The sequence below is a fragment of the Cherax quadricarinatus genome, chromosome 1 (assembly GCF_038502225.1).
Source record: "Cherax quadricarinatus isolate ZL_2023a chromosome 1, ASM3850222v1, whole genome shotgun sequence".
Lineage (NCBI taxonomy): Eukaryota > Metazoa > Arthropoda > Malacostraca > Decapoda > Parastacidae > Cherax > Cherax quadricarinatus.
The window spans coordinates 91,024,982-91,041,208 of NC_091292.1; the positions used below are offsets into that span (position 1 = coordinate 91,024,982).

The 16,227-nt window shown below is 38.8% G+C and overlaps 1 protein-coding gene across 4 annotated transcripts in view; it reads left to right on the plus strand.

Annotated features, from left to right (window-relative positions):
- The window catches only part of vir (VIR_N domain-containing protein), a 195,245-nt gene that overhangs the window by 133,364 nt on the left and 45,654 nt on the right, over positions 1 to 16,227 (plus strand). For all 4 annotated transcript variants that reach the window (XM_070083923.1, XM_070083912.1, XM_070083931.1 and 1 more), the window contains 2 exons: positions 8,580 to 9,345; positions 9,845 to 9,941. In XM_070083923.1, coding sequence (XP_069940024.1) covers positions 8,580 to 9,345; positions 9,845 to 9,941 — 863 coding nt within the window. The remainder of the gene's footprint in view (positions 1 to 8,579; positions 9,346 to 9,844; positions 9,942 to 16,227) is intronic.

A 16,227-nucleotide genomic window follows, 5' to 3' on the forward strand; every position in this document is an offset into this window, starting at 1 on the left:
AATATACATAGTCTGTATAATTAGATGTTCAAGATGAATGAAGTTGTCAACTGTGTGTTTTGTTATTAGCTGATTAGTTTTTCAGAAATTTTTTTTTGTGTTCACGTTCCCTCCGAATTCTGAGATTAGAAGTAATGATCTGTGCGCGCCAAATCTGCCTTTGCTGTTAATTACTTTCACCTTTGTAAATATATATTTATTCTTCCTCGGAATCCATAGAGTGCATGAATACAGATCGATCGATCAATTCCATCCTTTATTGTACCATGATTTGTTCTTATAATTCATAATGCATTATGTTAACACCCATTACGTTAACATCCATTACGATACCATCCATTAGTTCTAAGTTACATATGTCTTTGCCATTGTATAGAATCAGTCCAAACCCATCTGCCTGTTCAGCCTATAGCATAGTAGTGTATGTCGAGACGACATACATAACATGACCAAGCTATCAGTATAGCTACTGAATTCCCCTATACGTATACTGTACTTGTGTAGTATATTGTAGATCGTATCATCCATGTATATATTTAGGCTCCCTTTCAGTAGGCTCAGTGACTAGCATGTGTGTGACGTCACATGATGCCGTTGTGAGCACTGCGCGCTCATCCTCGTCCTCAGTTCCCCATAGTCCTAGCAGGCGACAGGACAGGCAGTTTGGGCTCTCCCTTATCACAGTCTGCAATATAAGCATTAACACCCAACGACTTGACAGACAGACATGTTTGTGTACCAACGAAAACAAAGTGAGGGCGATGCTCATCAAATATCACCTCTAATCTTTTCTTATCAGCTGCACCCTCCCCCACCCTGTGTATGCTCATCAGTTGTTATCTCATCATGTCACTGTCAGGGGTGGACTTTTTTTTCATGCTTCAGGGGAACTTATTACCTCCTCCTCCTCCTCTTCCTCTTCCTCTTCCTCTTCCTCTTCCTCTTCCTCCTCTTCTTCCTCTTCTTCTTTTTCCTCCTCCTCCTCCTCCTCCTCCTCCTCTTCCTCTTCCTCTTCCTCTTCCTCTTCCTCTTCCTCCTCCTCTTCCTCTTCCTCTTCCTCCTCCTCCTCCTCCTCCTCCTCCTCCTCCTCCTCCTTGTCGTCGTCGTCGTTATATACTTCCACATATCCAAAACATTGCTGGGACATAAATACTTTGTATGTACAGTGGACCCCCGAGTTTCGTGATTAATCCGTTCCAGAGAGCCTGCCGAAAGTCGAAATTCACGAAACTCGAAACCATTTTCCCCTTAAGAAATAATGGAAATAAAATTAATCCGTTCCAGACACCCAAAAATATTAAAATAAATTTTTTTTTTTCAAATTAAATAAAGATTTACATACTGAAAACAATCAGAAATCAAGTACATGCATATAAAAAATAATAATAACATTACACTTACCTTTACTGAAGACTTCTGGGTGGATGGAAGACGGGAGGAGGGGATAGGAGGAAGGTGTACACTATTGTTTGGAAGGAGAATCTCCTTCCATTAGGACTTCAGGTAGCAAGTCCTTTTCTGGGGTTACCTCCCTTCTTCTTTTAATGTCACTGGGAACAACTTGAGAGTCACTGGACCCCTGTCGCACAAAATATCTGTCCAGAGAGGTCTGTTTCTGGCATTTCTTTATGATTTGCCTGAAGTGGGACAAGGTTTTGTCACTGAACATGTTGCAGATATTGCTTGTTTCAGCTTGGTCAGGGTGATACTTTTCAACAAAACTTTGCAACTCATTCCACTTTCAACACGTGTCCTTAATCACCAAAGAAGGCACCTCCTTCACTCTCTTTTCCTCCTCCTCTGAAGCAAGTTCCTCAGCTGTGGTCTGATGCTGTTCCAGTTGAAGCTCTTGCAGTTCGTCAGTGGTTAGCTCTTCCCTATGGTCCTCCACCAACTCTTCCACATCCCCGTCACTCACCTCCAACCCCATGGACTTGCCCAATGCCACAACACCTTCCACAACAGGCAGAGGGTCGGCAGGGTCAGGGTCTGCCTCAAACCCTTCAAAATCCCTCTGGATCGTGTTCTTCGCTTTCTTTACCAAAGGGCTTGCACTAGCTTTCCTTGGGCCCATGGTGACTTGTTTAGCAGTTGCAATCACAAAAAACAATGGATTATTACGTATGAACCCGCGGGGTGATGGTCACGTGTTGGTAAACAATGGCACACTGAGAGTGAATGGCTTGGGAGACTGGCTTTGTGTGCGCAGTGATGGGTGGACGGGTACCGGACGGTCGCCGAATCATGAAACTCGAGGCCAAATTTTGCCGAAAAAACTTGCCGAAAGTCAAATTTCACGAAAGTCGATGCTCCCGAAACTCAAGGTCCACTGTATTCCAAGACAATAGTAAATGGCTAAGGCAGGTGTAAATGTCCACCTGTCAGTGTGTTTGTGACAATTTGAGTACAATTTCAGTCCCTAATACTAGTGTCAGAACAAAGATTGGTTATGAAATGACAAGAACTACTGTATATTGTAATTATCAGAACATAAAAATTACATAAAATAATATGAAAAATAGAAAAAAGGTATATCGGCAAAATTTCTGCAAGCGGCAGGACTCGATGTTGCTGTCACATGAGCATCCAGTGCCAACTTCTTGGCTGCATATCTCGGTAAGTACTGACCCTAATTTTTTTTTTTATTCTATAATATATGTCAATTTTTTTTTTTTTCTTATTTTTTTTTTTTTTTCAAAATATTTGGGGCGCTGCGCTAGTGAACGTATATATACGTTTGTACCATTTAAGGGTTAAAGAAGATGTAAACAAGACCTGGAAAACACTTTCTTAGATATTGGCCATTAGTAAATTCACCAAATCCAAGAAAAATCACTAATTAAATCTAATAAACCTTCCTTCTTGGAGAGAGCAAATAAATTAAATGGCTTCTTTTTGACTATTGGAACAAATCTGGATAGCAAAATCCCAAATTCTCTTGCCCAAGTTAAAGATTATCTCATTAATAACCATCCAAGTTCACTGTATCTATCCTCATCCACTTCATCAGAAGTTACCTCTATAATTATGTTGCTGAGAAATAAAGCTGGAAACAAAGCATATATATTTTTTTAACACAGGCCATCTCTCACCGAGGTAGGGTGACTTGAAAAAGAAGCACTTTCACCATCATTCACACTATCACTATCTTGCCAGTGGCACACAGATATATCCCATATATCCCAAACCCTGTCTCTAGAGTACAGGCACTGTACTTCCCACCTCCAGGTCTAAAGTCAGGTTAACCTGTTTCCCTCAATCCTTTCACAAAATATTACCTTGCTTACACGCCAGCAGCTTGTCAGGTCCCAAAAACCATTTGTCCCTACTCCTGTCTAACATGCTCACACATGTCTGCTGTATGTTCAAGCTCCTTACACACACACAATCTCCTTGACCCCCTCCCTCCATCCTTTCCTAGAACTAATATATAAGAAAAGTATAAGAAAACTTATGGACGAGTTTGGGAGTGTGTGTAAAAGTAGAAAGTTGAAAGTGAACATAGAAAAAAGTAAGGTGATGAGGGTATCAAATGATTTAGATAAAGAAAAATTGCATATCAAATTGGAGAGGAGGAGGAGTATGGAAGAAGTGAATGTTTTCAGATACAGTGGACCCTCGACATTCGATACTAATCCGTTCCTGAGAGTTATCGAATGTCGAAAATATCGAAAGTCGAATTAATTTTCCCCATAAGAAATAATGGAAATCAAATTAATCTGTGCAAGACACCCAAAAGTATGAAAAAAAAAAATTTACCACATGAGTAAGCCTGTTTTTCATAGGCTTAAGTCCTGGGAGTGCCTTTTCCTCCTGAGTAATGTAGGTCCTGCTTGGCAATTTCTTCCAAAACAGGCCTGTTTCGTCACAGTTAAACACTTGTTCAGGTTTCAATCCTTCAGCCTCTATGTACTCCTTGAATTCATGCACATATTTTTCAGCCGCTTTGTGGTCCGAACTGGCAGCCTCAGCATGCCTTATCACACTATGTATGCCACTATGATTCTTAAATCTTTCAAACCAACCTTTGCTGGCCTTAAAGTCACTCACATCAGCACTAGTTGCAGGCAATTTCTTTACCAAATCATCATGCAACTGCCTAGCCTTTTCACAAATGATCGCTTGAGAGATGCTATCTCCTGCTATCTGTTTTTCATTTATCCACACCAGTAACAGTCTCTCAACATCATCTAACACTAGCGATCTCTGTTTCGAAAACAAAGTTGCACCTTTTGCAACAACAGCTTCCTTGATTGCCGTTTTCCTGCTCACTATAGTAGAGATGGTTGATTGGGGTTTACTATACAACCTGGCCAGCTCCGACACATGCACTCCACTTTCGTCCTTTGCAATTATCTCTTTCTTCATTTCAATAGTCATTAGTGCCTTTTTTCTCGAAGGCTTGGCACTAGAAGCTTTCTTGGGGCCCATGGTTACTTATTTTGCAGAAACAAGCACCAAAAAAAGTGATAATATGGAATGTACCGAATGTATGCTTAGATGTGCGCACACTGGCTGGCTTGTAAACACTGGCACACACCGTGCAGTTCAGGCCACACGTGGACACGTCTCGTACGAAACGAGACGAATCGCATCGAATGTCGAGGCAAAATTTTTGCGTTAAAATGCATCAAATGTCGGATTTATCGAATGTCGATGCCATCGAATGTCGGGGGTCCACTGTATTTGGGAGTTGACGTGTCAGCGCATGGATGTATGAAATATGAGGTTAACCATAGAATTGATGAAGGAAAAATGGTGAGTGGTGCATTGAGGTATATGTGGAGACAAAAACATTATCTATGGAGGCAAAGAAGGGAATGTATGAAAGTATAGTGGTACCAACACTCTTATATGGGTGTGAAGCTTGGGTTGTAAATGCTGCAGCGAGGAGGCAGTTGGACGCGGTGGAGATGTCCTGTCTGAGGGCAATGTGTGGTGTAAATATTATGCAGAGAATTCAGAGTGTGGAAATTAGGAGAAGGTGTGGAGGTACTAAAAGTATTAGTCAGAGGGCTGAAGAGGGGTTGTTGAGGTGGTTTGGTCATTTAGAGAGAATGGATCAAAGTAGAATGACACGGAGAGTGTATAAATCTGTAGGGGAAGAAAGGCGGGGTAGGGGTTGTCCTCAAAAAGGTTGGAGAGAGGGGGTAAAGGAGGTTTTGTGGGTGAGGGGCTTGGACTTCAGCAAGCATGCATGAATGTGTTCGTTAGGAGTGAATGGAGACAAATGGTATTTGGGACCTGACGAGCTGTTGGAGTGTGAGCAGGGTAATATTTAGTGAAGGGATTCAGGGAAACCGGTTATTTTTATATAGCCGGACTTGAGTACTGGAAATATTTGGGAAGTACAATGCCTGCACTTTAAAGGAGGGGTTTGGGATATTGGCAGTTTGGAGGGATATGTTGTGTATCTATACGTATATACTTCTAAACTGTTATATTCTGAGCACCTCTGCAAAAACAGTGATTATGTATGAGTGAGATGAAAGTGTTGAATGATGATGAAAGTATTTTCCTTTTGGGGGTTTTTCTTTCTTTTTGGGTCACCCTGCCTCAGTGGGAGATGGCCAACTTGTTAATGAAGCCAAAACTTTCTCTGACTTACTTAGACTAGCAAAAGTTACACCAGTCAATAAAAGTGGTGACTTAACCGAAGTCAGTAATTGCAGAGCAGTTTCAAACTTTCCACTACTGTCCAAAATCCCTGAAAGAAAAAATATGAACATATACGTACAGTGGACCCTCAGTTATCGGCCGTTCCAGATATTGGCCAATTCAGTTTTCGCCCACTTTTTTGGCTGAAATTCTATCCTGGTTATTTCGGTTATCAGCTGTATTGGATGTGTCCACCCACCGCTTTGCCACATTTGTGAGTCAGTCTGGCTGTGTCTCTGGGTGAGAAAAGCCTCTGCACATTCATCCAAACATTGCGCTATAATCCATTGTTTTTTGTGGTAATTGATTGAGTGTGACTGCGAAATAAGCAACCATGGGTCCAAAGAAAGTTCCTAGTAAAGTTCTTTTGGTAAAGAAAATGAGAAACACGATAGAATTCAAGGCAGGCAGGCATGGAGGCAAGGGGTGCATCAGGCATGCAAGGAGTGTAACAGGAAGGCAGGGAGTGTAGCAGGCATGCAGGGAGTGTAGTAGGAAGGCAGGAAGTGTAGCAGGCATGCAAGGAGTGTAGTAGGAAGGCAGGGAGTGTAGCAGGCATGCAGGGAGCATAGCAGGAAGGTAGGGAGTGGACAGTTTTTTTGTGAGACAGGGGTGCAGTGACTCTCAAGCTGGTCCTAGTGGCAGTAAAAGACAAAGAAGGGAAGTAACCCCTCCTTGCCTTCTTCCGTATGCCAACAAGAGTATTCAGTAAAGGTATGTAATGTTCATTTATTAGTAAAATTAGTGCTTTATATTTCTTTCTCAATGTTTTTTGTATGTAAAACTTTCTTTCTCATTTTTTTTGTATGTAAATCTATAGTTAATCTTTAAAATATGTATTTTTTGTTAATATTTTTGGGTGTCTGGAATGGATTAATTGTATTTACATTAATTCTTTTGGGAAATAATATTTCGGTTTTCGGCCATTTCGGTTTTAGGTCGACCTTCTGGAGTTTTGAAGCTCTCTGATGGTGGGTTCTATCCCCTCCCATGATATGTTTTTTTTTTTTCTGGAACAGATTATGGCCAATAACCAAGGGTCCACTGTACATTTCTTAATCAAACATAATTTCTTTAACCCATATCAGTTTGGCTTCAGGCCAGGATGAAGTACTGATGATGTAACTATAAAAAGGCTCGGCTCAGCCTACTCTTGAAAATAATATATACCTAGTGGGCCTCTTTATCAGTCTAAAAAATTGCCTTCGAGATGGTAGACCACACCATTTTGCTGCTGAAATTAGAACATTATGGAATAAGACAACTTAGTCTGTCATGCATGAAATCTTACTTGAGTGACAGACATCAACATGTGACCATTAATGACTGCTCATTAGCAGTGTGATCACTCAACATTGGGATTCCACAAGTTAGTGTCATGGGCCCTCTGCTATCTCTTATCTTCACCATTGACCTTCCAGATGCTTCACAATATTTAAACCAATTCTGTATGCAGATGAAACAACTTTTGTTAATTCAAATACCAATCCAAATGCATGCATTACCATAAATGCTAACAATGTTCAATTCAACAACCTAAAATTCAGCACACACTTCCAGAACATCTATAAGAAAAAAAAATCCAAAATAGTGGGCATTTACTCAAAAATACATTACTGTGTCCCCTAGACATCCCTGTTCACTTTGTTCTACTCTTTAATCAATCCATACCTCACCTATGGTATCTGTGTGTAGGGATCAGCAATAGCTGATCATCTTAAATCTTTTGTTATTCAGCAAAACTCAGCTCTTGGAATAATTACTCATTGAGGCTTCAGGCAACACACATGCCCTTTATTCAGAAGTTTAAATTTGATTATTTTTTATTATTATTATCACACTGGCCGATTCCCACCAAGGCAGGGTGGCCCGAAAAAGAAAAACTTTCACCATCATTCACTCCATCACTGTCTTGCCAGACGGGTGCTTTACACTACAGTTTTTAAACTGCAACATTAACACCCCTACTTCAGAGTGCAGGCACTGTACTTCCCATCTCCAGATTAACATACATAATATTCACACTTTCTATTGTGCATGCAATATCTATAGGAATTTCACATGAAACAATAACCCAGAGCTTAAATTCTGTCTGGAGAGAGGCAAGAAAACAACATATGGACACAATACAAGGAATATGTTATCTCTTTGACATTCCACGTGTATATCTCGACTTGTTAAGAAACTCCATACAAATAAAAGGCCCAAAAATTTGGAACTCATTGTCTGAAAAGGCCAAAAATTCTCCATCAGCCAACACCTTTACTAGTATTGTTAAAATGCACCTAGTAAATCTCTCATAAATGTTATATAAATTAACTGCTTTGATTTCACCACCTTTATTTAGTCACTCCATAAAATGTAAATACAGTACTGTGTAATTCTCTTGTAATTGACCATTTGTCATTCTCAACCTGTCTCAAGGTCCTTGTGATTTTAGTGAGCTACACAGTTTGTGTTAAATAATATGCTAGGTCTAGATTTAAGTAGTATGTAAACCTTATGATTAGTTTGTCCAAAATGCATTGCATAGCTAGTGGCTCTCTTTTGTGCCTACTTTTGTATCAAATTTTGTATGATATATCTCTGCTGTAATCTTTGTATAGCCAATGAGAAATAATTTTTTTTTTTTTAATTTTAACACAGTATAGTATTAATTTTAACTGGGATGATGGCTCTTGTTTTTTATATTATTTGCCATTTGAGAGGCACAGTTCTAAAATAATTTCTTGTTTTTTTTTTTTTTTTGACTCAAGTGGAGCATAACCTACTTTATACTTTATACACTCTTGTTAATGCACAATAAATCACATTTCTTTATTTCCTTTTCATATGGTTTATACTACCAACAGAACATCTGTCAGCAGTAAGATTGTGATAGATTTTATATGAATGTTCACAAATTTTCCCTTCTCTTATAGTGTAATGGAGAAAAAAAAGGCTTGCCTCATTAGCCTTTTCAAAAGGCTCACATCAACATTCAGAAAGGAATCACATGAATACTTAACATCACTCCAGGGAGCATTAGAATTTTGCGAGTTTCTTCTGATAAATGACGATTGCTCAGTGTCACGAACAATGATTGTTTCTGCCTCAGAGTTGGCTAATTACCTTGGGTGGAAGCCAGGAGGGTATGAAATGCAGTTCTCAAAATACTCCCAGGATAGAAAGGATATCATTAAAAAAGAGGAAAAAGAAAAAGAGAAAGAAAAGGAAAAGATCATTAAAGAAGAACCAGCTGAACAACACAAAGGGGATAAAAAGGTCTCTACAGAAAAAGAAAGTGAGATGGAGGGTAAACAGGAGGGGGTCGAGGCTGCTGAAGAAAAGAAGGAAGAAGTTAAAAATGAAGAGGTAAAAAAGGAGGAAGTAAAGAAGGAAGAAGTAAAAAAAGAAGAAATAAAGAAGGAAGAAGTAAAGAAAGAAGAGGCAAAGAAGGAAATAACAAAGAAGGAAGATATGAAGAAAGAAGCAAAGAAAGATGAGGTTAAGAAGGATGAGGTGAAGAAAGATGACATAAAGAAAGATGAAGTAAAGAAGGATGAAGTTAAAAAGGAAGAAGCAAAAAAGGAAGAAGCAAAAAAGGAAGAAGTAAAGAAGGAAGAAGTGAAAAGAGAAGAACCAAGAAAGGAAGAAGAGATACAAGAGCGCATTCATCCAATAAAACTGCTGGAGAAACAAGTTATTGTAAGTATTCTGCATGTTGCATACACATACCCAGTTTTGCCATAGTGAAGCAAATTTCTTCTACATTCAGTCATTGCATATATTTTACATGCAGTATAACTATTCATTTATCATTTTCTATCATCTCTATGTTGATTTGTAAAATCATATTAACATGATAATAAGCAACCCACAGAAAGGATGGGGTTTGAATTCATGGTGAGCCAGTCCTAATAACTAGCTGGCCAGCATGCTAATTAATGGTACAATGGTAAGGCACTGGCCGGCAAGTTTCGGGACTGGCTTGCCATCGGTTTGAATCTCCTCCATTCTATGAGCCTCTGTTATTATGTAATATTCTTGACAAAATATTTTGTTTTCACAAATTTATCCAGAGCTTACACCTTTGTAATTGATTATGTTTTATTCCATTCATCTGTTGTACCTTTCTGTCAGTCAGATACTACTATATACCTTTATTTTTCACGTAAGATTTAAAATTGTTCAATATTTTTTACAGGCAGAAGGTTGTGAAGAAGAAGTGATGGAAAATCTTTATGATGACATATCTCAATTGATTACGCTTCTAGATCACGCTTGCCCATCTGAAGTAAAAGGCAAGACATTCTTGACAATATTTGCATCCTTAACTTTCGTAAAATCTACTCATTATCTGTTAATTGATAAAATATTAATATTAAACTGACATTTTCTGATCTTTGTTCCTCTTTTTATTTTGAATTAGTACTTGAATGCTTCTACTTACTAACTCCAAATTAAAAAAAAAGTTACTTGTTCAGGGCTGAAGGATCCACGTACAAGCTATATGGTATGGTCATGTATCTGACCTCTAATTGCAATTGTTGGCAGTCATTTCCTTGCTTTTTTAATACAGTGGAACCTATACTTATGAGTTTAATCTGTTCCATGACCTTGCTCACATCTCAATTTGTTTGTTTGTTGAGTTAATTTTCCTCATTTAAATTAACTGAAATGGAATTAATCAGTTCTGGTGGAATTCCAAGCATGATAAAATACTCCATTATTTATAAATAAATAACAAAAAGGCACAATACCGTGACTGGAACGATAGACAAATAACCCGCACATAAAAGAGAGAAGCTTACGACGACGTTTCGGTCCGACTTGGACCATTGACAGTCACACTGTGTGACTTTGTCAATGGTCCAAGTCGGACCGAAACGTCGTCGTAAGCTTCTCTCTTTTATGTGCGGGTTATTTGTGTATACTCCATTATTTCCCTAATATCAACTCTACAGATTATTTATCTATCAAAATTCATCTAATATGAGATAATAAACAGTATAAAAAACATAGAAACCTGATATATACTCTAGAATGAATAAAATATGTCATTATGTATGTGACTACATAGTGGTGTCGATGGTGAACGAGAGTTTGTTTGGAAACAAGACAGAATACTCCTTCAATATTTCGCTAATATCAACTCTACAGCTTATTTTTCTATCAAAATTCATCTAATATGACATAATAAACAATATAAATAACATAGAAACCTGATATGTACTTTAGAATGAATAAAATATATCATGATGTGACAGGTGGAGGCAGCCATAACCACTTCCACATTGTTGTGGTATTCACTTCCATCTAGTGACAGCCTTTCAAAGCCATCCTGCTTAAGGGCAATGTGTGGTGTAAATATTATGCAGAAAATTCGGAGTGTGGAAATTAGGAAAAGGTGTGGAGTTAATAAAAGTATTAGTCAGAGGGCAGAAGAGGGGTTGTTGAGGTGGTTTGGTCATTTAGAGAGAATGGATCAAAGTAGAATGACATGGAAAGCATATAAATCTATAGGGGAAGGAAGGAGGGGTAGGGGTCGTCCTCGAAAGGGTTGGAGAGAGGGGGTAAAGGAGGTTTTGTGGGCAAGGGGCTTGGACTTCCAGCAAGCGTGTGTGAGCGTGTTAGATAGGAGTGAATGGAGACGAATGGTACTTGGGACCTGACGATCTGTTGGAGTGTGAGCAGGGTAATATTTAGTGAAGGGATTCAGGGAAACCGGTTATTTTCATATAGTCGGACTTGAATTCCTGGAAATGGGAAGTACAATGCCTGCACTTTAAAGGAGGGTTTTGGGATATTTGCAGTTTGGAGGGATATGTTGTGTATCTTTATATGTGTATGCTTCTAAACTGTTGTATTCTGAGCACCTCTTCAAAAACAGTGATAATGTGTGAGTGTGGTGAAAGTGTTGAATGATGATGAAAGTATTTTCTTTTTGGGGATTTTCTTTCTTTTTTGGATCACTCTGCCTCGGTGGGAGACGGCCGACTTGTTGAAAAAAAAAAATTATTATTATACATATTATATGCATTATATTATTATTATTATTATACAGTGGAACCCCGCGTTTCATACGCCCTAAGTATTGTACACTTCAAGTTTAGAACTGTTTTTTAGGGTAAATTTTGTCATGCATTTCGCACTGTGCTCTGTGTTTTGTCCTGCGTACCAGACCTATACACCTGCCCATGCCTGCACGGCTCCCTGCGCAGCCGTCGTGAGTCAGTCTGGCTTTCTTTCTCTTTGAGTGAACATTATATTATGTACTAGGCATTTAAAGTGCCCTAGAGTAATAAAATGCATATACAGTACACTCATTACTTGCCTTAAAATATTTGTAGTCTTAACCCTTTGACTGTCAAAAGGCCCAATCCTGAAGTGTCTCCGGGTGTGGCAAAATATTCGAAAAAAAAAAAATTATTTTTTCTTATGAAATTGTTAAGATTATATTTCTGATTGTTTTAGTCCCAAAAAAAAAAAAATTCCCATCAGTACTTACCCAGATATAGAGGCATGAAGTTTGCAGAAAATGAGCCGCGTATGGCAACAGCGGTGACTGCCGCTCACCGGTAAACTTTGGTTTACTTGTATTTGAAGGTTTGTTGTTTTTTCACTATTTTATTTTTTCACATAACTTATGTGGCCTATGAGACCAAAGTAAGGTGCAATGTACATATATACACTCGTTGTATACAACACAATAAGCACACAAACATAATTATCAATATATTGTTTACAAAACTTGTTTACAAAAACAAACAATACAAAAAATTGTTTATTACTATTGTTCTATAATATATATACCAATATACAGTCACTGGACATATTCCTAGAAGTTCTGCAGCTTGTGTAACTCTTTGAAACATGGTGTCATACACAATGGTGTTTTACACTCCTCACACATAAAACATGGTGTCATACACAGTGGTGTTTTACATTCCTCACACATAAAACCAGTGTGTGCGCATTTTTGTGGAAGTTTTTTTTATGTGCAAAGACAAAATACCTCGTCTGAGCAGTTTTCTTCAAAGTATTAGCAGGCAATTTTGTTATGGAGTTTTATTTTTATTTATTTTTTTTATTATCACACTGGCCGATTCCCACCAAGGCAGGGTGGCCCGAAAAAGAAAAACTTTCACCATCATTCACTCCATCACTGTCTTGCCAGAAGGGTGCTTTACACTACAGTTTTTAAACTGCAACATTAACACCCCTCCTTCAGAGTGCAGGCACTGTACTTCCCATCTCCAGGACTCAAGTCCAGCCTGCCGGTTTCCCTGAACCCCTTTATAAATGTTACTTTGCTCACACTCCAACAGCACGTCAAGTATTAAAAACCATTTGTCTCCATTCACTCCTATCAAACACGCTCACGCATGCCTGCTGGAAGTCCAAGCCCCTCGCACACAAAACCTCCTTTACCCCCTCCCTCTAACCTTTCCTAGGACGACCCCTACCCCGCCTTCCTTCCACTACAGACTGATACACTCTTGAAGTCATTCTGTTTCGCTCCATTCTCTCTACATGTCCAAACCACCTCAACAACCCTTCCTCAGCCCTCTGGACAACAGTTTTGGTAATCCTGCACCTCCTCCTAACTTCCAAACTACGAATTCTCTGCATTACGTTCACACCACACATTGCCCTCAAACATGACATCTCCACTGCCTCCAGCCTTCTCCTCGCTGCAACATTCATCACCCATGCTTCACACCCATATAGAGTGTTGGTAAAACTATACTCTCATACATTCCCCTCTTTGCCTCCAAGGACAAAGTTCTTTGTCTCCACAGACTCCTAAGTGCACCACTCACCCTTTTCCCCTCATCAATTCTATGATTCACCTCATCTTTCATAGACCCATCCGCTGACACATCCACTCCCAAATATCTGAATACATTAACCTCCTCCATACTCTCTCCCTCCAATCTGATATCCAATCTTTCATCACCTAATCTTTTTGTTATCCTCATAACCTTACTCTTTCCTGTATTCACCTTTAATTTTCTTCTTTTGCACACCCTACCAAATTCATCCACCAATCTCTGCAACTTCTCTTCAGAATCTCCCAAGAGCACAGTGTCATCAGTAAAGAGCAGCTGTGACAACTCCCACTTTGTGTGTGATTCTTTATCTTTTAACTCCACGCCTCTTGCCAAGACCCTCGCATTTACTTCTCTTACAACCCCATCTATAAATATATTAAACAACCACGGTGACATCACACATCCTTGTCTAAGGCCTACTTTTACTGGGAAATAATTTCCCTCTTTCCTACATACTCTAACTTGAGCCTCACTATCCTCGTAAAAACTCTTCACTGCTTTCAGTAACCTACCTCCTACACCATACACCTGCAACATCTGCCACATTGCCCCCCTATCCACCCTGTCATACGCCTTTTCCAAATCCATAAAAGCCACAAAGACCTCTTTAGCCTTATCTAAATACTGTTCACTTATATGTTTCACTGTAAACACCTGGTCCACACACCCCCTACCTTTCCTAAAGCCTCCTATTCTCCGTCTTACTCTTAATTCTTTCAATAATAACTCTACCATACACTTTACCAGGTATACTCAACAGACTTATCTCCCTATAATTTTTGCACTCTCTTTTATCCCCTTTGCCTTTATACAAAGGAACTATGCATGCTCTCTGCCAATCCCTAGGTACCTTACCCTCTTCCATACATTTATTAAATAATTGCACCAACCACTCCAAAACTATATCCCCACCTGCTTTTAACATTTCTATCTTTATCCCATCAATCCCGGCTGCCTTACCCCCTTTCATTTTACCTACTGCCTCACGAACTTCCCCCACATTCACAACTGGCTCTTCCTCACTCCTACAAGATGTTATTCCTCCTTGCCCTATACACGAAATCACAGCTTCCCTATCTTCATCAACATTTAACAATTCCTCAAAATATTCCCTCCATCTTCCCAATACCTCTAACTCTCCATTTAATAACTCTCCTCTCCTATTTTTAACTGACAAATCCATTTGTTCTCTAGGCTTTCTTAACTTGTTAATCTCACTCCAAAACTTTTTCTTATTTTCAACAAAATTTGTTGATAACATCTCACCCACTCTCTCATTTGCTCTCTTTTTACATTGCTTCACCACTCTCTTAACCTCTCTCTTTTTCTCCATATACTCTTCCCTCCTTGCATCACTTCTACTTTGTAAAAACTTCTCATATGCTAACTTTTTCTCCCTTACTACTCTCTTCACATCATCATTCCACCAATCGCTCCTCTTCCCTCCCGCACCCACTTTCCTGTAACCACAAACTTCTGCTGAACACTCTAACACTACATTTTTAAACCTACCCCATACCTCTTCGACCCCATTGCCTGTGCTCTCATTAGCCCATCTATCCTCCAATAGCTGTTTATATCTTACCCTAACTGCCTCCTCTTTTAGTTTATAAACCTTCACCTCTCTCTTCCCTGATGCTTCTATTCTCCTTGTATCCCATCTACCTTTTACTCTCAGTATAGCTACAACTAGAAAGTGATCTGATATATCTGTGGCCCCTCTATAAACATGTACATCCTGAAGTCTACTCAACAGTCTTTTATCTACCAATACATAATCCAACAAACTACTGTCATTTCGCCCTACATCATATCTTGTATACTTATTTATCCTCTTTTTCTTAAAATATGTATTACCTATAACTAAACCCCTTTCTATACAAAGTTCAATCAAAGGGCTCCCATTATCATTTACACCTGGCACCCCAAACTTACCTACCACACCCTCTCTAAAAGTTTCTCCTACTTTAGCATTCAGGTTCCCTACCACAATTACTCTCTCACTTGGTTCAAAGGTTCCTATACATTCACTTAACATCTCCCAAAATCTCTCTCTCTCCTCTGCATTCCTCTCTTCTCCAGGTGCATACACGCATATTATGACCCACTTCTCGCATCCAACCTTTACTTTAATCCACATAATTCTTGAATTTACACATTCATATTCTCTTTTCTCCTTCCATAACTGATCATTCAACATTACTGCTACCCCTTCCTTTGCTCTAACTCTCTCCAATACTCCAGATTTAATCCCATTTATTTCCCCCCACTGAAACTCCCCTACCCCCTTCAGCTTTGTTTCGCTTAGGGCCAGGACATCCAACTTCTTTTCATTCATAACATCAGCAATCATCTGTTTCTTGTCATCCGCACTACATCCAAGCACATTCAAGCATCCCAGTTTTATAAAGTTTTTCTTCTTCTCTTTTTTAGTAAATGTCTACAGGAGAAGGGGTTACTAGCCCATTGCTCCTGGCATTTTAGTCGCCTCATACGACACGCATGGCTTACGGAGGAAAGATTCTTTTCCACTTCCCCATGGACAATAGAAGAAATAAAGAAGAACAAGAGCTATTTAGAAAAAGGAGAAAAACCTAGATATATGTATATATATGTATATGTATATATATATATATATATATGTATATATATGTATATATATGTATATATATGTATATATATGTATATATATGTATATATATGTATATATATGTATATATATGTATATATATGTATATATATGTATATATAT